The following is a 21,092-nucleotide window of genomic DNA, read 5'->3' as shown; positions in this document are numbered from 1 at the left end:
GGATAGACTTTCTTTACAAGACAGATATGTAACAAAGCGGCCTTTGGCGGAACACTAATGAGAATATCAATTCAGGACAAATTACTTAGAGCAGGGCAGTCACAGCCCAAGGCTGGGGGTCCTTCACTACTAAGGCACAGCCAGCCAGCCAAAAGAGAGGACTTCGGTTTTACCCCACTGGCTAACCAGAAGTCATACAAGCAATTTCCTCAGACACTCCAGTTTCCCTGTACGTATCACCACCAGCGTACCCCTTTTGGGGATGAATGATTATGAAGACCAATACCCCAGTAAAAGAAAAAAGGTTCTCCCGATCCCAAGGGACCAACCCCCAGACCCAGGTCAATATACCAGTTAGCTCTTACCCACAAATTATGCTGTTGCCAATTCTTTAGAATCTAAAGGTTTATTCATAGAAAGAAAGAAATATAGATGAGTTAAAATGGAATCAAATACATACGACAATTGCAAAGTTCTTAGTTCAGGCTTGATGGGATTCCTGCTGATTTAAACCAATCAAGTCTCTGGAGTACAAACATGACAGCTTGGATGGGTCACTCAGTCCTTTGTTCAGAGCTTCAGTTTCAAGCACAGTTCCTCCAGAGGTCAGAAGCAGGATTGAAGACAAAATGGAGGGGTTTCCAGGGCCTTTTATATCCTTTGCCATGTGGAAGGACCCCTTTTGTTCTTACTGTGGAAAAATCACAGCAGCAAGATGGAGTTTGGAGTCTCATGGGCAAGTCACATGTCCATGCATGACTCAGTTTGCAGGCGTCAGCCATTGCTCACATGCTACCTTGAACATTCCCAGGAAGGCTCCTCAGATGTGGATTGGAGTCTCCCAAGGTCCATTGTCAGTTGAGTGTTTGTTTCTTAATAGGACTATTTTGAGTAAGTGCCCATTCTCAAGAAAAAAGCAACAGAGGGTCCTGTGGCACCTTTAAGACTAACAGAAGTATTGGGAACATAAGCTTTCGTGGGTAAGAACCTCACTTCTTCAGATGCAAGACTGTTGCTTTTTACAGATTCAGACTAACACGGCTACCCCTCTGATACTATTCTCAAGAAGTTCACCAAATGCTTCACTGATGCTACTTAGAATCAAAAACATTGAGATACAAGTACATAGCCAATATTCATAACTTCAAATACAAAAATGATACATACAGACAGCATAATTATAACCTTTTCATAAACACCTCACTTGACCCCCTTTGTACAAGATTTGGCGCAACTATAGGACCTTGGTTGCAACAATGATCTATACAATCACAGTTCATGTTAATAACATCACAATATGTCTGGATGTTAATTGGGGGATATAAAACACTCCTGGGTTTATAACACAGGACTTTAATTTCAGTTTTTTGGCACCAATGATCTGGTGTACCCATTATAAACATTAATGTATTTTCTTTAAGATTGTTTTGGGTAATTGTATGTATATACATATCCTAAAACTAAATCTAGACACAAACTCCACAAAGTAGAAATGAATTATGTCTTTTCTTCCAGGTCATTGATCTTTTACTGACATCCTTTTGCCAGAATCTAATAGCTGCTTCCTATTTTAACCCTCCTGACAGGTAAGATGCATACTATACATGCAGGCAGGTCAAAACTGCGTAGTGCCCCATAATACCTGCACAGTGCAAGGGTCTGTGAAGACCCCCTTATTGATAATGCGGGATATATCATATTGGCGTTTTCAGGCACTTTTATCCTGAGCCGCTGTGATGCGAAAACTAATAGATGAGAGTAGAAATACCATGTGCTCTCCCACTATCATTGAGTCTCCTTGAAATAAGCTGCCCACTATGTGACAGCCATTTTAAAATATCCCTCTGTCTAATGCTGCCTTTTTGTAATACTAACACCACGTTGTTTCTAAGGATGGGATTATTAAGATGGGACACTGGAGCAAAGTTTCTGATTATTTTTAGCACTTTTTTTGTTGAAACAAATCAGACCACAAGAAGAATATTTTTCTTTAATGTTTTATGTACAAAGGCAAAGTGTCTTCTGGGTTATTTTTGGTACATCCAGTGCTGTTCTGGGTCTAGGCGCCCCTGCCATTAGCCTTAGGGCCATCTCCAACATTAAATGGATGGAGCACAAAACTTACTGCTGAAGACACGAGATTAAGAGAAGAATAAAGCATTTTATTTTTTCCACTTTGATCTTAAACTTGTGCATGCCTCACTTTTTATTTCAGAAATTAAATATATCTTTGTACTGACAAATGGAAACGGTGCGAGTATGACTAGACTTTCACTGGGCTTTACCGGAAGTTCCTCTTTGGAAGAAGAATGTGGGGTGTGTGTGTGTGTGTGCGCGTGCGCGCGCAAATATTTTGTAAATGTTATGGTCAAAATGGTTCCTTAAAAATTAACTTCACTGGCAACTTCCAAGCTGTCTACAATCCTGTAACCTAAATGGGATGTGCTTTTGGCAGCATGGCAGTACTGAACAGTTTTCTCACCACAGTTTAAATAATTATCCAGAAAGAAGACTCCTGTGCCTGCAACAGTCTCCTTTCTGTGCCCCTCAGCAACCTTCCTCTTCTCCAGAACTCTCTCTCAAACTCTTCTTTGACTAGATTATAAGCTACTTGAGGCTGGGATGTTCTGATTTTACGTCATATAGTGCCATGCACATATGGTGATATATAAATAGCAATTATTGATTATATTGATGGAGTGATAGTTGTGTGATGCATTTACACACAAAGGTGCTTCAGCTGCATTCTGTTTAACCATTTCTAAAACCCTCTTCTATATTAAGGATAACTGTGATCTTTGGCAGTAACTTGATCACATGGCTTATGTCTTCTGTAGGCAGGGGCTCTGTTTGTCTCTGTTTGTGAAGATGATTTGTGGACACAGGCATCTCTTACCTGCCCTGTTGACTAGGCTCTGTCAGCTTATTTATCATCAGGTTAGTTTCCCAACATAAAGAAATTGATGGTAACCATGTGATAAGGGCTACTTTGGCCTCATCTCTCCACATGTACACGGAGTACCTGTCTGTACTGTACTATACGATGGAGGGATTTCACTAGCTTGTAATTTTCCAAAAGAGTTCTCATTTTTAACAAACTTCAAACCTGGTCTCAGAAAATGCAAACAATAGTGATCCTGCAGCAATGTTAACTTGGCTATGTTGCTCATTTATGATGCACATTTAACAACATGAACTGAAATATACGAACTTTATGTACATAAGCAGAAAAGGTGTAATATGGTCAGATTAACTCTTGTATTTTCAGACTTCTTAATTTTTAACTTTACAGCCTTATTATTAACAGAGACGTATGCATTTAATGTATAAGGGGGAAGCACTGACGTTGAATTAAAAAGAGCTCTTGTGCATTAGATATACTGAGTAAATGCTGTATCCGCCTCAAGACCATTTTTGCCCCCTCTAATTTTCATTCTGAACTGGTGCAGGCAGTATCACATGCCTAGTAATTTTTCAGACCACAGCTCTAAATTCTGCAGCTAGATTCTGTGTCGCATATCTGAGGAGGCACAGCACAGAAGGTCCGTTCCAGGAAGAGGATTGTGTGTGTGTGTGTGGGGGGGGAGATGGCTTTATATTATATTTGTGTGTCCTGGATTCTGGATCAGTGCAGGCCATTTTGTATGTTAAAGCATTCCTGCCTGTCCTGGCAATCCCCTATGCTACAAGCTGCATGGGGGAGGCAGCACAGAACTCTGTATAGATGCTTTTATGCTTCCATAGTTCTATGCTTTAGAATCGATTTATTTCCCCAGGAGCTGTTAAAGCCCCTTGGCTGGAGTGATGTAAAGGGGTTGTGATGTAGCACCTGGTGCGGAACTGCACATCCACCACTGTTACCAGCCTTAGTCAGCTTTTAAGAGACAGTTGAGACCCTGAGTCGTTCTAAATACCTAGGTGCAAGATCCAGAGCTATGCCTTGTGTTCATTGTTTTTATTTATTTATTTATTTTAGTGTTTTCTTGGTTTTGTGCTCTTCACCCTGTTGTACTGAAAGGATTAAGTTATGAGGCTGATAAATGAATCTAAATGCCATGGATCTGAAAAGCCATTGGCCTTTAAAATTCTGCAAAGGTATAATTAAAGTTAGTTATGCCAAGTTACTGTTGTAGAATTATCTTTATTTCTGCTGTAGAAGCTAACCAGAAACAACTTCAGAATTCCAGACAAGGAGGAAGTTGTCTAATTTAATTGGTGCCTTCTATCTGCTAAACTGCTCTTTTACACTGGATCAGTCACTGGATAGTTGCAGTATTCTGCCTCTTGATTAGTTTGAGGTTTAGTTGAGACTTGCTGCTCTGTTACAAATGCTATGCCTCTTTTCATTGGGCTATTTATTTGTTTGGCTGCAGGGTCCTTCCCTAAATGATGCTCATGTTTTAGGACTAGCTGCCTTTATGATTCATTTAAATGAATCCAAATCTTTGATTCCTGAAGTGAACATTGGATCCAAGGTTGCCGCTGCAAAGGGCCTTTCTGTTGCTGAGTACTGGAACCATTTACTAGTGTGCAGGACAGGGGAGTCCTTGGCCTTCTGCATGAGGTGAGTTTCTTCCTTCACCATATACTACGTTTCCCTGTTTCTAGGGATGACTTGCATTTGGCACAGGCAGGGATATGGAACAGGACATCCTATCATGCAGTCGGTTCCCCTCTTATGAATGTGTGGCACTCTCACTATTGGACATGTTAGTGTTTAGGTTTAGAATGTTTTTATTTGAAAATAAAACTTAAAAGTAGAAACTTTAGACCAGATGTGCCCCAACTTTGCCCACAAGTGGGCTGCATAAGAAATTTGGGAGGAGCCCAGAGATTGCATCTAAGTGGCATGATGTAGAACAGATTGAAGCCACCCTCATCTTTCAGTATGGAGGTGTGATCCATGGACATTCCAAATCCTACCTAGCCTCAAATCAAGATGAAGCTTCTTTTTGTTGTTGTTGTTGGCACTTGTGGTCTTTGCAGGCTACACCCCCGTATTAAAAATTAGGGTGGCTCTGGGTCAGCCCTGAATTACACAAAATAGGACTGCAGTCTCTCTCCCAGGTATGTGATGATTTTATTCCCATCTTTTTCTAGACTTCCTGTGCCAGCTTTTGAAATGATTTAGTAGTTACTTTTATCGCCTTGTTCTTTAAAATCCATTGTCAAAGCTCGCACAATGTTCCAATATGATTACACTTTTGGACTGGATATCATTGCAGTTTGTATTTAGACCATTTTGAAGCATGATATTCTTGATTTTTTACTTGGCCCTGGACTCTCCTGGATGGAAAGCAACAGCAGTTGAAGATGGGGCAGATATGATAGATGAACCAAACCAAATAACTGCTCTCTCTTTCTCTCTTCTCTCAGGTTTTGTACTGCAGCTGTTGCTTATTTTTTGTGCAAGTTTCCTTCCCTCTCTCATGATGATTTATGCAACTTGCTTCCCTCTGGCCTTATAAAAAAGGTAACCATTTTAATAAAGAAAAAATCCATTGCCATCACTTATTAAAAAGGCAGTGCCACTAGAACTTTCTGTTGCAGGTATCCGTACTGTAATATATTAGTACTAATTACAGTATTTATCCTGAATCCTTTATGGGAGCTTCCTTAGCTCTCTGCTTATTCATTTCATAAGGTGTACAATATTAAGTAGCCAACTCTGTTTGCTTTCTTGTTTCCTAACAGAACATTGGAAGGTTTAAAAGTCTAATATTACATCCTATCATTTTTGTCCCGGATTTCATGATTTTCTTGATCTAATCCCCCCCCCCCCTCCTCCTCCACACACACAACCTAGATTTTTTTTACAGTTTGGGATTTTTGTGTCAAGTAGCTGGGTAGCATGAGGAACAGCTAAACCGATGTAACTGAGACATTTTAGTTCTACCAAGTTAAATCCTGGTCTGTTTTGGAGGTTATTAGAGAGAAGAGTAACAATCATACTGCTCCAATTCTAAGGACTGGACTCATGAACTCTGTGTTTTAGGGCCTGGTTTTTAGTGACACCTCAATTTTGTTTCCATTTTCGCAAACACATTTTTGCCAAATAATTGAATAAAATACATTTTTGATAGAGTATCCTTGTTTCTTTCCACACTCATGACTTCACGTAATTGGTACTGCACAGGGGCTTTTTTTTTAATTGATGGCAATATGTAAGTTTCTGTGTCTTTATTTTAGTTACAGTATGTTGTGCCACGGCTGAGCTTAGAGGCTCGAGGAATTGGCTGTGAGGAGGAAGCGCCTGAATTGTCCTGGAGGTCCCTCTCCTGTCCCTCTGTAAACTACACGAAAACCAACCTCTGTTTATGGAAGCAAACACGCTTTCAAGAACTCTTGAAGGAGAAACCATTCCAGGTAATGGTCCTACCATCATACCATAATGCTAACTCTTCAGATCTGCGTTTTGGGATTTCCCAGCATAGATGCAATATTACTACTCATTAGCAGCAATAGCTGCTCCCTGTAAAAGTTTATTATTTAGTTAGTGCTTGTACAACACTTTGAAGATGTGTACAACCAGATCTAAGCATTAAAAATTATCATTATCATCATCATCATCCCTGTAATCTACAGATAAGGTGCAGATAGGAGAAAAGACATGAGGCATTTTGGCTTTATAGAGAAATTGACAACAAAAAGTAGAGTAGGATATAAAGTGATAATGCAGAAATAGTACGGTGGAGGCTTTTTAATTATAACTGTACAATAAATATATTTATATCTCAGATGTATGCCTAACAGTTTAATCTTTTATAGAAACAGATCTATGAGAGGGCCAAATTTTTAAAAATGCTCATGAACTTTTCCTGGCACCCAATTTAAATCATGCAATCCCTTGAAGTGCACATGAACATTGGATTATTTGTGCACACCAGCACATCTGTGTCCCTGTATCAAGAAAAAACAGGGTAACACATTTCATAGATTTATTCCCTTTACCTCCGCTTGGGACAGTATCTGATGTGACAGTTATTCTATCTGATTTTTCATTAAAAAGATTTGTCTTTATGTAGAGAAGTCATGGGAGACCATGAATGGAGTATTGTTATGTTTATTTCACATATTTTATTAGTTTAAAATGGTCAATACAATAAAGTACATTTCCAGGTATAATATTTTGACTTTTACTTTGAACGGAATGTGTTTGATTAGGCTGCCTTACTTACAGGGTGTTTTTTTTTTAATTATTGTTGTTGTTTTCTCCTTTGATTTATATTGCCATATGTTCCACGCTGGTGTCCAGATATTGAGAACATGGGCACATTAGCAGTGTTAAAGATATGTGTGCTTTTAGTAGTCTTTGAAAACTAGTGGTCGCTTGGTTTAGATTTGCTAGGAGAATGCTCCAGGAACAGAAATGTTCTTGAGACTAAATGGGAACTGTTAATTTCCTATGCTGTTGCCAAGTGAGAGAGAGAGATCTTCGTAACTGAGAGAGGGTGGCTGAGCTCCTTTTGGTAACCCAGCTGTAGAAGTCATGTTTCCTTGCTGATCTTTTCTTTTTTTTGTGCTGAATCTCTGCGTTTTCCCCAGTTATCTTTCCGAGAGTGGCTGCTGTTTGAGCTAGAAGTCCAGCCTGAGAAGGATATCCTTTCTGCTTCTGAAAGGTAAGTGCAGAACGGTCCTGTAAAAATGGAAGTAGTCTGAAATGTGTTTCCAGCTAAGTCAGAAATATTAGAGAAGGTCCTAAGCCTCGAGTTTGATGACAATGTAAATAAATTGTCTGGCTTGGGGTGTGAACTTCTAATGCCCCCACATCTCAAACAAGAGCTCAAAGTATGTTAGAAATGATGGGTTTGGCTTCCCTTGAGGAAGTTATCCAAGGTAACCGTTGACCTCCACAGAATTCACTAGAACATCTTTCTATCTCAGGACTTTCCCATGCCCAGAAGCAAGAGATGGTTGTTACAGGCCAGCCTGCAAACACTATATGCCCAGCCTCATCACGTCTCTGGATTGTTAAAAGTCCCTCAAGGGAGCTGTTAGTTTTTAATCTGTTTCTCTAGCGGCAATCGCTTTCTAGTTTCATATAGATTTGTCATATATGCAGGTCTGTGTGGCAACCTTCTTTCTGCCATTCCATTTGACTTGGTGTACTGTGTTCTCTTTAAAACAATGGACAGAAAGCACTAACATTCTTTGATATGAATCTAATCTTCCATTGTTCAATACTGCAGGCAGGACTTCCATTACTGGGCATTGTACCAGTGGTATCTTCCAGCATCCTCTGCTTCTGGAGGCTGTGATGGAAACCTGGAAAAGGCATGTGCCATTCTTATTGGTACAATTCTGGATTTCTCCCAAAGGTACTTTATCTCACATGAATACACTTGCACAGCAGTGACAGTTTTACTGTGAATATGGAAACTAACAGGGTGGAGCAGCATTTGACTCTGTACCCACAGCATATTTAGGAAAGGTTTATATGTTGGGTTTTAATGCACACACAGAGCCACCTAATTCTAGCTGAGTCTCGTTGACTCAAGCCAGAGCAATGTCACAGAATGTTGCCCCTCACTCACTTCTTCATAATGGGTATGGTGTGTCTGTGTGTGTCTGTGTGTGTCTAACACAAGTGTTGTTTAAACATTTTCATATTGCTATAGCTGTGCATGTTTACCCAGTGTTTGATTTCCTCAGAAACTAAATTCTGACTTCCTAGTCAACCATCAAATTATGTGATTCTATACGTCTGTATGAATAGAGCATACATTCCTGTACACCACAGTGCGTTTGCACTATCATTAAGACTTCTTTAGAAAAAAAAAATCTAATTTTATAAAATCTTATGAATGTTAATACTTCATTTCATAATTAAACATTTAAAGTTGTTCAGCTGATTAGCTGAACGCTTTGAACCCCCTGCTTTTGGGTAAGAGGTACCTTGTTTCTTAGTACTAAAGTACTTACCCACGATTTAATACTTTGTACTATCCAAGGACGCTTCTGTGGCAGCCAGCATAATCCCCTCCTGTGACTATTGCTGAGATGGAAATCCCAAAGGCTGCTGCAGAAAACCTTTAAAGTTTGAGTACAAGAAATAGGCCTCTTCCCTCGCTATACCCCACTGAACACCACTCAATACTGTGCATGGATCTTGCCATTCACCTTGTATAGTCTCTGCAGCACATGATAGTGTCCTATTCCTGGTCAGGAAGCTCTTCCAGTCCCCCAAGTGCACCCGTTTCAAGTGTCAGACCCGCACCTCCACTTCTCTTCGAGGTGGGATCCTGCACTCCAACCACTGTCCCACCGTGTCTCCAGGTTACACCTTCCTGGTGCCAACCATGTAGCCAGTGGTCAGTAACAATGTGCAGTGACACTAAAGCAGTTTCTCCAAAACCAAGTATGATTTATTTTGCCCAAAGGGTACACAGAACTGAGAAAAGTAGATTTAAACATCATAAAGCATATTATCTTACCTATGTTTGGCATTCCCCTCAAGCCCCCAGGTAGACATAACTTTAGTCTTGGTGTGTCTCATTCTCTCTGGGCACTAAGTACAGCTAGCTTGCTGCAAACCATGGCTCTCAGATAAATCTGTGTGTCAGCCTTGCTGCTTCCTGGCTCTGTCCCTCTCTGTCAGCTTCAGCTGAGCTGATCATTTCCTCCCTCCCTTTCTGCCAAAAGCCCACCCCCCCCCCTTTTTTTAATCCCCTCACCATCTTTTGATCTCTTCCCTAGCCTTGGGAAGAGGAAAACATCCTAATTTGGATGGTGCCAGCCAGATAGCCTCCTTCCCTCCATTGATGCTCAGCCACTGTTGTTTGAAGTGGGTACCAGAGAGACTCTCTTATCTGTGTCATTGTTTAACTCTTCCTGGGTTCCTTAACAACTCCTCTTTACAGCCTCCTTTCATTTTACTATATGCATTCAGTTAGGCATAAATATAAAATCGAACAGGGAAACCAAGTTTACATAATGTTAATGAGAAATAATGCAGACATTTTCCCAGTTTGTTACAGGTAGGGTCACTGAATATATATAACAGGGATAGTCATCAGGAGTCTCTCTTAATTCCAGGTCAGAGTTGGACAACTGTGGCCAATTGGAGAAGTCAGAGTTTTCCGTTCATAACAGGACAGTCAATCCTGATATTCTCTGCAGATTACAGGTGATTTTAGATTATGATACAAATCCATATGCCAGATCCATGAATTTGGCATGACAAAATCTTTTCTAAAACTTCAGTGTACGGAAGACAGTCCTCAGTGTTTAGATATTATGATTGGTGATCTGGATACCCAAAGATAAATCAGTCAGAATATTTTCTCCACTGCTTTAGTGTGTTAATTCACATGTCCTTAAGGTGCTAGAACAGTCCAACCTGCCTTGTTACAAGCTGTGAGAAAAACACATTTTGAAAATGTGCAAGCAGCCAGTCTTGAATTCTAGATTATGACAGTTTGCATTACATGTTGAATTACATTTACAAAAGTGGAATTCTGTTAAAAAAATTGATTTTTGGCCATTCGCTCACCCCCTCTTTCTTCCCCCCCCCCCTTTATTAATATACTTACATGCAGGTTCTTGAAGTAGAGTTTCCCAAATTAGCCTTGCAGAGAAGCAAGGTCTCCATCTTGCAAAGATAAAGTGAGTTCTACTAGGCATTTTAGTACCATGGCAGCTCTTCTATTTGTAATTGTTTCTAATTAGCTGTCAAGCTAGTCAAGTTACATATCTGCCTGCACCTGACTGGTATTCAAAGGTACAAATCTATCTTTCCACTGAAGACATCAAAGAAACTAACTTTTAATCTGGTCCTTCCTGATCCCACAGATCAATATAAACAAGACAGAACACACACAAGCACTCTTGGAATCTGGCTTTTGGAAAGTGAAATGTAATCCATATAGCCACCTAATCACTTCAGGCACTGAATAATCAGGAAAACTGTTTTCCACTGAAACTGGGGAATCAAACTTCCGAGTAATGCAAATTTAGTAGAGTATGTTTTGCAAGCACCAATGTGCTTTACAAAGCCAAAACCTAAAGAAACAAAGTAGGTTCAGAAGAATAAGTTGGAAACTGCATGCTGAATAGATGTATCTATTCAGAAGGGTGAACTCTCTCACTTCAGGGGTTGTTGAGGGAGTTCTGTCACTTCATTATGTATATATCCAGGGCTGGGATTTCTGGGCACTTGTGCAGTTGCTGTAAATCTAAAATCACCTGAGTCACTGATACCGTGGGGTGAAAGAGGATTTGAAATACAGACTGATGTAAAATTCTGACCAATTTCTTTCTCCCATCCAGGAAATGGTACTGGAGCTGGGGTGTAGGAAGACTTCACGCACTGGCTGCTGGAATGACAAGGGACACTTCCTATTTAGGATTTTCCAGGAAAGGTTAAAAACTATAGGAAATGGCTCTGCTGTAGGTGAACGGCTACTGAGGCAGCAGGAAGTGCTACTGCAAAAAAGGTAAAATACCAACAGGATGCCAGAATGAGAAAAACTTATCTGATAAAGCTACTTTCAGAAACTCAACTACACTGCACAACAGCAATGAAATAATTGTACATCCATTTTCCTAAGGGGTGATAATTAAGGTGGGAATATATTGCATATGTTTACTGGTTTAGTGTGATAATCTTGTGGTGTGAGGTGTTTATTCCCTAACACCCCCTGGTATTTGAGCTCTCACTCAACACACCACACTTAGCTAAAGGAATTCAGCCTCCTGGACCTGCTATTTACAACCATCACCGCTTGTTTTGGTCACAATAACAAGCTTTACTTTCCACTGGGGATGAGAAGGGAACTCCATAGTTTCTAAAGTCATTGTTAGTGTGTCTTCAAAATGCTCTGAATATTTTATTGAAACACCGAATCCATTTCTGGCCACATGGAAAAATCCCCAATGAGTAATCTTTACATTTCCTACTAGCAGATGTTTAAGGAATTGAGTCTTGGAAAGTTCTCTAAATTCTACTGAAAATCAAAGTTAGGCTTAATATGACCGCTGTTCTGTCCTCTTCTTGACTGCATGTTTTTAAATTTTACTTTAGGATTCTGTTGAGTCTCCCTCCATCAATTCTCATCATGATGGGTCGAAGAGGAAAGAAAATGACCTTGGACTGTGAAGATTTCTTTCATTTTGTAAACACTGAGCTGGTGTGTACAATTTCTCAAACAGTAGCAAGTTTGGTATTTGCTCTGCATAGGGGTCTTAAACTTGAGAGTAGGGAATAGAGAAGAGATCAAACACCATCATACTTGAAAGCAGGAAATCTGTCATTGTGTGGGAACCTCAGACAACCTATGCTTCTGATGTTTGTGGCACTGCAGATGTCCAGATACCTGGAAAAGTTTTGTGGTGGTGTGAACCTTGCCAATGACTGATACTCTAGTATTCTTCTGTGTGCTTTTTCTCTGTGGCAGCATGCACTCAGAGTAAGTTTGTCGGGATTCACAATGAGTATGTTATGCTGATGAGAGAGGGCTCTTTGGAAATACTATATAAAGATTTGGTCTGATGAAGTCATGTGCCACTTTGTTGGATGTAGTGAATATCCCACAGATGGGTGCATATCTGAGTAAAATCACTGATCAGCAGTTTAGACTTTTGACCTGCAGGGTGGTGTTTTAACCAATTTGTGAACAATAGGACAACTATTTTCAGTTTTGTGACCTTGTTTAAGTCAGGTTGAGTAGAGTAAGGTGTACAAAGAATTTTAGAAGGAGGAGTCCTTCAGGCTATACCCATTTTATTTTTTTTATTCCATCCCTCAATTATAGGTCACTTGTTATGGCTCCTGGAGCCTGTCAACAACATTTCTTGTTGCCATTAGAAGAGTCATTAAGAGCATTTGAAGTAGATAAATCTGCAGCATTCCCTGGTGGCCTGGAAGTGAGAGACTGAGCTTGTATCCCAGGGCTGGTCTTCACTACGGGGAGATCAACGCTGCTGCAATTGATGCAGCAGGGATCGATTTTCAGCGGGTCTAGTGAAGACCCGCTAAATCAACGGCAGAGCGCTCTCCGGTCGACCCCAGTACTCCAGCTTTCTGAGAAGAGTAAGGGAAGTCAACCAGAGAGCATCTCCCGTCGACGCAGCACAGTGAAAACACCGGGGTAAGTCAGCCTAAGCTACGTTGACTCTAGCTATGTTATTCACGTAGCTGGAGTAGCATAACTCAGGTCAGCTTATCCCCATAGTGAAGACAAGCCTGAAGTCTCTGATTTCCCTGACGCCTCAGGGCATTGTGCCAGGTCCCTGCCATACATATATATATAGAAATTCAGACCCTATCATAAGCTAATTTTCCATCTTTAAAACCGTGAGAGATTTTGAAACATCTTAGTATTTGACATAAAACAATAGCTTCATAATGGTTGTGCCATCAGCTTCTGGGGGTCTCTTCCTTTTATATTCTTCTGGTGTTAATCAGCTTTATTTACTTTACTTGGCTAATGATCCCTTGCAAACCACCTGTATCTCTGTCCCTGCATAGGTGGAGCAAGAGAAATCCACTCATCCAAACAATGTCACTCTGCCTAAAAGCAGTTCTATCATCTACAGTATGCAATAAGCAGTATTATCTGTGTTACTGTCTGGTGATAGGAAATTGCAAAGCACTGTCTAGTGACTGACATTGCTTCACAGGAGAAATGAAGTCCTGAGTGGGGGCTCTAATAGGAACAAGTAACTGGGCTTTCAGAAAGGTTTATTCTGTACTGTCAGACCTACCCCTATTGTGAAATACTGCCAAAGGATTGCAAAATGTTTATTTAAAAAAAAAAAAAAAAATCTGTGACCCACTGTTGAGTAAATTCTTGTCTGTCTTATTCTGTTACAGAGAAACATTTGTTACAGAGGATGTGCACTCTCCTATGACATCACGGCTCACTTCTTAAGGGTAACTGGTAGTTTAATCTTTCCCCTCCATTTCTCACACAATGCAAAGACTGAAATTGTTTGCAAGGAAACAGTTTGCTGACTTTCACACTAGGACCGTGATCTGCCACTATTACTAGAACTGGAATGTGCATTTATTTATGCAGTGGTTTTGAGAACCCAAAATAGGAACTTTATGTAAATGTAAAGTCTACAATCAAATATTCTGAACTGTGGCTGTGGAAGAGGAGTGATGGCTGTAAATATTGTATAGGAACTGGTGAAACGTGTGAGGGATTGGTCTGCAGGTGTTGAAGTTTTATTGAAATATTATAAGTTTTAGCTAATTTTTCACAGTAGGAGAAAACTAGGTTCAGGGTAGGTTTGTGGGTGTGATTTCCCTTCTGAATAATGCTGAGTCCTACAGCTGGTTTTTATTCGTTGACAACATATGGGTTTGAAATGTATAGGACTGTAATGTACTGTATTATTATGCAGTCACATTGTACTTCCACTTCTCCAGGGTCTACTGAATGCCAGTTTGGATTATGAGGAATCAGCACAAGCGGTTAATGATGTTTTGAAAACATGTCGAACCAAGTGTCCCATTATCATTTCTTCTGCAGCGGTAAGTGTTCTTAATTATATTTCCTATTTTAAGTACTGGCTCCAAAATATGATGCCGACTGTAAATTAGCTTAGAATGTGATGATGGGGGGGGGTGGTTATGGGAGATGGAAGGGAATAGTTTATGTATTGATATTTTGGTTAATTTACAATAAGACATTACATTGTCTTGACACATATAGGTACATATCGTAATACAAAATTAACAATATTCAGCAATGTATTGCATTTTGACCATATATTGTTCTATCGTTTCCTTTTTTCCCTAGAATTATTTAGACACAACCTTAACATGGGGGAGGGGGGGTGTTGTCACAGTTCAGGGCAACTGCACCTGTATTTTCCCCCCAGTGGTCCAGCAAAAGCAGCCACTCTGAGGCATCTGGCTCCCCAGCTGTTGCCGTTTTTTCCGTCTCATTCCCTTCGGACCAGGATATTTCCAGGCTGCAAAGTTCTCTGCTTTCCTTGTGTTATTCCTAGCAGAGACAGGCTGCCCAAGTACATCTGTTTGCCTTCTCTTCAGAGACTGATAAGAGTGATTGTCAACCATTCTAAGCTCTTCAAGTAGATGCAGCCGTGTATTCCATTAGGTGGGTGCACTCCCGATGCACCAATGCAGGAGAATTTTGCCTCCCAGTACTCATGGGGGGGTGGCACTCATGCCTCATGGCCATAGCCCCTTCCCTAGCTATATGAGGCTGTGCTGACTCAATTCCTCCTTACCACCCATGGGGGCTGTCAGCTCTGTCTGCTTTTCACTTCACAATTCCTCTATTTTAGTGACTAATTTGTTTCCAGTTGTATATAGTTAATTAGTATCCTTAATATAGTGTTAGTTAGATTAGTGTTAGTTAGCTTTAGTTTAAGTATTTCCTTGGTGATGCCCTCACCAGGATGTCCTGCTGTCTGGAGTGGTTTGCGACCATGAGTGCCAACCTCAGGGCAGACTGCATCATCCTCTGTATGGCTGAAGGTAGGCTGAGAAAACAAATCCCTTCTCAGAGTGACTCCTGTTGTAAGAAGCAGGAATGGGCAGCTAGTACCTTGCTGAGTAACAAACACAAGACCGCAAAATTGCAAAAAAGTGTCTTCAGTGGTGTTCTAGATGCAATACATCCTGGCCCATCTACCAAACGTAGCTACCCTGGTCTCACTCTGCTGACTCCCTGTGCTGCAATTGCTAACTGTCTTGGTTTCCAATGTTCTTCCAGCTGTGGTGGCTGAGGTTGGAGCCAGTGCTTTGCTCCCAGTGGAAAAGGCTGTTTGGGGCTCCACTTGCACAGGAAGTGCAGAGACTGAGGAAATGCCAGCATTCTGCTACTAGGTAAGGCTGAGGAGCCTGAATCAGATTGTAGGCAGAAATGAGAATGCTCTCAAGGCAATTTATCTTTCTGTGGAAAAATGAAGTGTGCGAGCCGACTCTCTGAAACAGATTACTGGATTTCCCACTGGCAGTATGACATGCGAAGGGGGACAGGGGGTTTGCAGGACAGCTTTATACATAGATTCATTTATGGATTTTAAGGCCAGAAGGAACCATTATAATCTCTTAGTCTGGCCTCTTGCATAACGCACGCTAGAGAATGTCACCATTTCATCTTGGGAGAGTGCCAAGCAGTAGCGGAAAATATAGGTCCTTTGTGGAATAGAAGACAAGAGTTATTGTTAGACAACAGAGACAGGAAAATAGCCTTGTGCAGTGGTGGTGAGTCAAATTCATTGACATTATAGTGCCCTTTTTACCCTTGATTTGGTGGATCCTCTCTCTGATCCTCCCAGTTTTCATGAACCCTCATATTGGTGCTGTGCTGCACATCTGTTGACTCTCCCCCAAACACCACTACTCCCTCCTATTCAGGGTACTGAGGCTTTCCTGACTTACAGCAGTAGATGGGCAGAAGTGGAGACTCAGATATTTGACACTTCTAGTTGATGGCCCTTGTAGGCAATAACTGGATGCTCCCATTCTGATAATCGTACTAGTCTTAAAAGCTAAAATAATAGATTTTTTGAGTTAAAAAGTTTGTGACTGAACCATCCCCAGACCTGATCTTTGGGCAGATGAGATTGTGGCCATACCAAACCCTTGGTCAAATATTTTGGAGAACTGCCTATATGTAGGAACAAAAGTTGGGGAAAAGAGGTCTCCCAGGCAGAAAGACCTTGTCTCTTGATCCCTTACTCTATTGTGACCTTGAGTAGAGGCCATGATTTCTCTCCTCACTCTCACCCATGGGTATCCCTCTCCTGAATGATTACATTGTTTTCATCCCCAGCTTCCTCTCTTTAGAAGCAGAATTTTCCATCTCTGATACACCCTGGATTTCTGCAGCCTTTCTACACTTCACTTGTCAACAGCAAGCAGCACATGGAAGAATGAGAGACGTGCTGAAGAGAGTGGGGTCTGACACAGAGCAGGCAAGACTAGACAGCTTTAATTCTTTGCAGTTCTCTATTTGCAATTGTTCTTAAACCATTAGTAAATATAAACTTGATTTTATTTATTTATATTTTATTTTTTATAACACTAAGAGAAATGACTGCCCAGTGCTATTGTCTTGTCCCTTGTAAACCTTGTTGTTAAATCTGGTTTCTGGGAGGGATGTGGCGCTCAATTCCCTCCTCTTCCCCTCCCACCCCCATGGGTGGGATTTGTATAAATCAGCATGTTGGAATTTTCTGATAAGTGAAAAGAAGAAAGAAAACTCTTCCCCACACACTCCAAACCCGAAAGCCAGGGGAGAGTGCTGAGAAGATCGCTGGGACCAGTGGGGCTGCAAGTCTCCTGCCTGTTTAAGGCAGCACTGGTGAATTCTGAAAGGAATTCTAGCTTGGCCTGCTCAGCTAGGAGGTTGATGGCTGAGAAGTGTACACAGGACATGAATAGGGGCACTCTGCAACCCTGAGAGGAGGAATTTTCCCACGGGTGGCTGCCATTTCCCCCAATTTCCTCGGTGTCCTTGGTGCACAAGGATTGTCACTTTCCACGTGGAGAGGAAAAAGAAACAGCTGCACAATCAGAGCAGTTTAGTATTTTTTCAGGGGAAAGGAGTTGCTATTGCCTCGACCTTTTTTTAAATTACGGTGTGTTCTCTCAATGCAGTGAAGTTCTTGGAGAAATCTTTTTATATTGACAATTTGCATTTCAAAATATACAACAAAATTATCCCTGTACAGGTAGTAACTTACATGAGTGGGAAATGAGCAGTCCTGCCTTTTCCTGCCATTGGGTCAATGATGACTACTATTGCTAGTTACGTACATTGTGGTAGCTCTCAGAGGCCCTAGTTAGGGATGAGAGCCCCGTTACACTGGGTACTGACCACACATGAAATAAAAAAAGACACCTCCTGTCTCAGAGTTCACAATTTAAACATATGGTGAAGACAAACAGGAGGAAGAACAGGGTTACAGTGCAGTGAGTGAGTTTGGCTAAATGAATAGCAGTCAAAACAAACTAACTGCCTAGCCACTGATCTAGGGTCAAATCCTCCTCTTACAGCAGGACAACTGCCCTGACTTCAGTGGAGTTGCTCAGGTGTAATTGTGAGAAGAATTGTTTCCACTGTGTACAGGGTTGGCGTTGTGCTGTGCAGCTAGAGAACCATCCTGTCATGTGAAGCTGGAGTGTGGTGTTTGGATCAGTTAGCCCTGTCTAGGAATGAAACAGTGTGGAGTTAATTTTAGGGGAGTTCCATATACCTCATTCCTATTTAGTCCTGGCTTGTTAGCACATTATTTATATTTTTCCTTATTCTGTCTCTGGGTCTGTTGGATTTCAGTGGAGTTAAAAGGTGCACCCCTGCTTTTTCCCCTCAGATATCCTAGTCTACATATATTGTACATAAATCTTTTTGGCTGGTTCAGCTGTCAAATTTCTTAGAAGGAAGGAGGCCTGGGTTCCTGTTTGAATAATGACACAAGTGAAAATCAGGGTTGGGTCTTATCCTGATCACAAAACCACCCCCCCGTTTTACCTGAATGGCAGAGCCCCAGAACAGGAATAACAGGCTTGTTGTATGGTAGGACTGAGGGTACTGCGAGAGGTGGGAGGGGTGCTTAGTATGTGCTTGCAATATGCCTTTGCTTGGGCAGTACTGTCCCTTCCGCAGCTTCCCGAGTGTTGAAGATCACTTACATCTGTGGATTTGGGGAAGGTTGTCGATTCTTTTTGATCACTGACTTTCAATGAGCCTCATTCCTGCTGTTAAGAATTGTGTGATTAATATGGAGTTTTGCCTTAAGAAGAAATGGACTGTGGCTTCAAGACTTCCAGTCACTGCTACCCCAGTTTCACCTGCTGTATCTGCTCCCAGAGTGCTGTGTAGCCTTGGGGCCCTCTTGAGCCACAGTCTTCCTGGAAAGAATCCCACTGCTCGTAACAAACCCAGGAAAGCCTTGGGACATGTTTCAGGGGCTTCCCTCATGAATGGAATGTCCACCCTTCTCGTCAGTACTGCTGATCGAAGTAATATCCAGCCTTTTCCCTTGCAGCTCCTAGTGTGCCTGCTGTTCTATTCACTCATGGATCTCATCTTGACCAGATTAGCACCAAAGGTAAATCCCCATCCCGGTCTCATTACACTGTATGGGGTTAAAAGGCTGGTTTGCCACCTAAAAATCCCTTAGGCCAGCACCACCAAGCCTGCTGGAGGAGGGAGTAAGGAATGTCCCAGGCAGAGCATGATGGAAGTCCTTGCTCTCTCCTGCCTTGTTCATAAGCCAAACACAGCAGCCCTCCTTTAATTATGACACCACCTTCCCCACCATGTTAGTATTTAATGTGTCTTCCTGGTTGACTCGCTGTTTTCAGACCTTCCCATTCAGTGGACTTTATGCCTCACTCACCTACCTACTGCTTGAACTAATACAAATAATGCTGCTTAGCCTTTGTATAGCATTTTGCATTTATTATTGGTCACTTTCCATAGGGCAGGAAATAGACATGGCACTTTACAGGAGATAATGTCCCAAAGAGGGAACAGAATCCCTGTCCTGACAATCTAACAACGCAGACCAAACAGAGAGGTTAGGGACCATAGCAGCTGGATTACTTTGTGCAACAAGGTTTTGGGGAATTATTTTTAAGGGAAGGTATTTGGCAAAGGTTGATCTGAGAGGCTGTTTCAAGCAGAGGGGTGATGTGAAAGGAGGCTTGGAGACAGACTGGTCAGGAGAGAAGCATGAACGGTGGGAGAAGATGGGGTAGAGCTGGAGAATGCTGTCTGAATGTTAACTAATGCCCATAACGCTCTGTGAAATAAGTGGTGACATTCCCCCTTTGAAAGATGCTGAGGGGAAGTGACTTGCCCAAGGCTACGTGCCGAGAACTGTTTGGAAATGCTTTGGTCGTAGGCTGGTCCTTGCTGTTACTTTTTCTACAGCTTTTGATAAACGGGTGGTTACAGCATGCTTTCTGCCTTGGTCCAGGGGGATCTGGAGCCTCTGGCATTAGCATCAATGCATTTGACTGTAGAGAGGTGGAGGAAGGCTCTATCTGTGCCTTTAGTTGTACTTATCCTGGCACTGACACTGCACTAGATAAACATTCATTATTACTAGGGCAGTTCTTTGTTTGAAATGTAACCTCAATTCAGTAAGGGGTGTGCATGTTCTTTTCTGAAATATACAGCAAGGGACAGAGGTTCAAAAATCTTTGGAATGCTGCCTGGAGATCCTCGGGTGCTTGGAAGAGCAAGGCGTATCCTGGCTAGCTCTCTTTCATTCAGCAGAGAAAGGTGAGTAGAACTCTCCTCCCCAACTTGTGGGAATGCAAAATTTGGTACCAGGTGCTTTAAGGGATTACCTTTTGGGTCTGGTGAATATATTTGTCTGAAGGAGCCTCTCCACCCTGTAAGCAGCACAGAGAAAACCATCCCCTTTGGGGCATAAAGAAACTTTTCTGACTCTAGGTTTTCACATGGTAGCACTTTGACTTCTATCAGCTGCTGTGTTGAGGCAGGAGCCCAGTGAAGGGTTGCCAGATGTTCACTGAATGTAACCAATTGTTGTTTAGAGTCCAAACAGTTTAAACCTCACAGTAACTGATAATCAGTATGAATACTGTGCCACCTGCTAGAGACAGGCTTGAAAACCATCAAGCACTCCTCCACAGGAGTGACCTGATTCAAACATCAGATTATGCACTGTCACCAGCTGTTGCCTGGAAGGAACTATGCCCAGCATCTGCACTGCTGTAGAAGTACCTGGAGAGACCCAATGATGATCTAAGACATTTTACCCTTCTCCTGTCTTTGGATATTGCAGACCGTGGACCTTATCAAATTCTACACAGTGCAGCCTCAGACCAATACGTCAGCCTGTTACCTATTGCATTTTACAGGTAACAACAAAAAATGTTAAGGGAATTGTTTATGGGAGAAGAAAGTGGTTGGCTGCTCACATGCCCATTTCTAAGCAATTCTATACATGTTCTGTGATTGTCGAGCTTAGACAAGTGTGTATGCAGGGAGAGAATTCCTAATGGGGATAGTGTGATAGAAAAGTGATTGCCATGAGTTTGGGATGGCTGTATTACGCCAAGGCAGAGAGACCCCACCCAACCTGGCTGGGATGGCCACTTCAGGCGCAGCCAGTGTCTTATGGGTGAAACA

At 41.7% G+C, this 21,092-nt stretch overlaps 1 protein-coding gene across 1 annotated transcript in view; it reads left to right on the top strand.

The window, feature by feature from the left end:
* Positions 1 to 21,092, top strand: part of LOC112103471 (Fanconi anemia group A protein-like) — a 53,001-nt gene that overhangs the window by 30,138 nt on the left and 1,771 nt on the right. The window contains exons 20-36 of the mRNA XM_026663688.1: positions 1,516 to 1,586; positions 2,838 to 2,937; positions 4,374 to 4,564; positions 5,377 to 5,473; positions 6,190 to 6,366; positions 7,546 to 7,619; positions 8,190 to 8,318; positions 10,036 to 10,126; positions 11,269 to 11,435; positions 12,023 to 12,128; positions 13,814 to 13,873; positions 14,375 to 14,479; positions 15,690 to 15,802; positions 16,755 to 16,896; positions 18,973 to 19,035; positions 20,111 to 20,216; positions 20,746 to 20,821. Coding sequence (XP_026519473.1) covers positions 1,516 to 1,586; positions 2,838 to 2,937; positions 4,374 to 4,564; positions 5,377 to 5,473; positions 6,190 to 6,366; positions 7,546 to 7,619; positions 8,190 to 8,318; positions 10,036 to 10,126; positions 11,269 to 11,435; positions 12,023 to 12,128; positions 13,814 to 13,873; positions 14,375 to 14,479; positions 15,690 to 15,802; positions 16,755 to 16,896; positions 18,973 to 19,035; positions 20,111 to 20,216; positions 20,746 to 20,821 — 1,868 coding nt within the window. The remainder of the gene's footprint in view (positions 1 to 1,515; positions 1,587 to 2,837; positions 2,938 to 4,373; positions 4,565 to 5,376; positions 5,474 to 6,189; positions 6,367 to 7,545; positions 7,620 to 8,189; positions 8,319 to 10,035; positions 10,127 to 11,268; positions 11,436 to 12,022; positions 12,129 to 13,813; positions 13,874 to 14,374; positions 14,480 to 15,689; positions 15,803 to 16,754; positions 16,897 to 18,972; positions 19,036 to 20,110; positions 20,217 to 20,745; positions 20,822 to 21,092) is intronic.

The sequence above is a fragment of the Terrapene carolina genome, unplaced genomic scaffold (genome assembly GCF_002925995.2).
Source record: "Terrapene carolina triunguis isolate 2854851 unplaced genomic scaffold, T_m_triunguis-2.0 Scaffold33891, whole genome shotgun sequence".
Lineage (NCBI taxonomy): Eukaryota > Metazoa > Chordata > Testudines > Emydidae > Terrapene > Terrapene triunguis.
The sequence above is the reverse complement of the archived record's forward strand: the minus strand, read 5'-3'. Positions and strand labels throughout refer to the sequence as shown.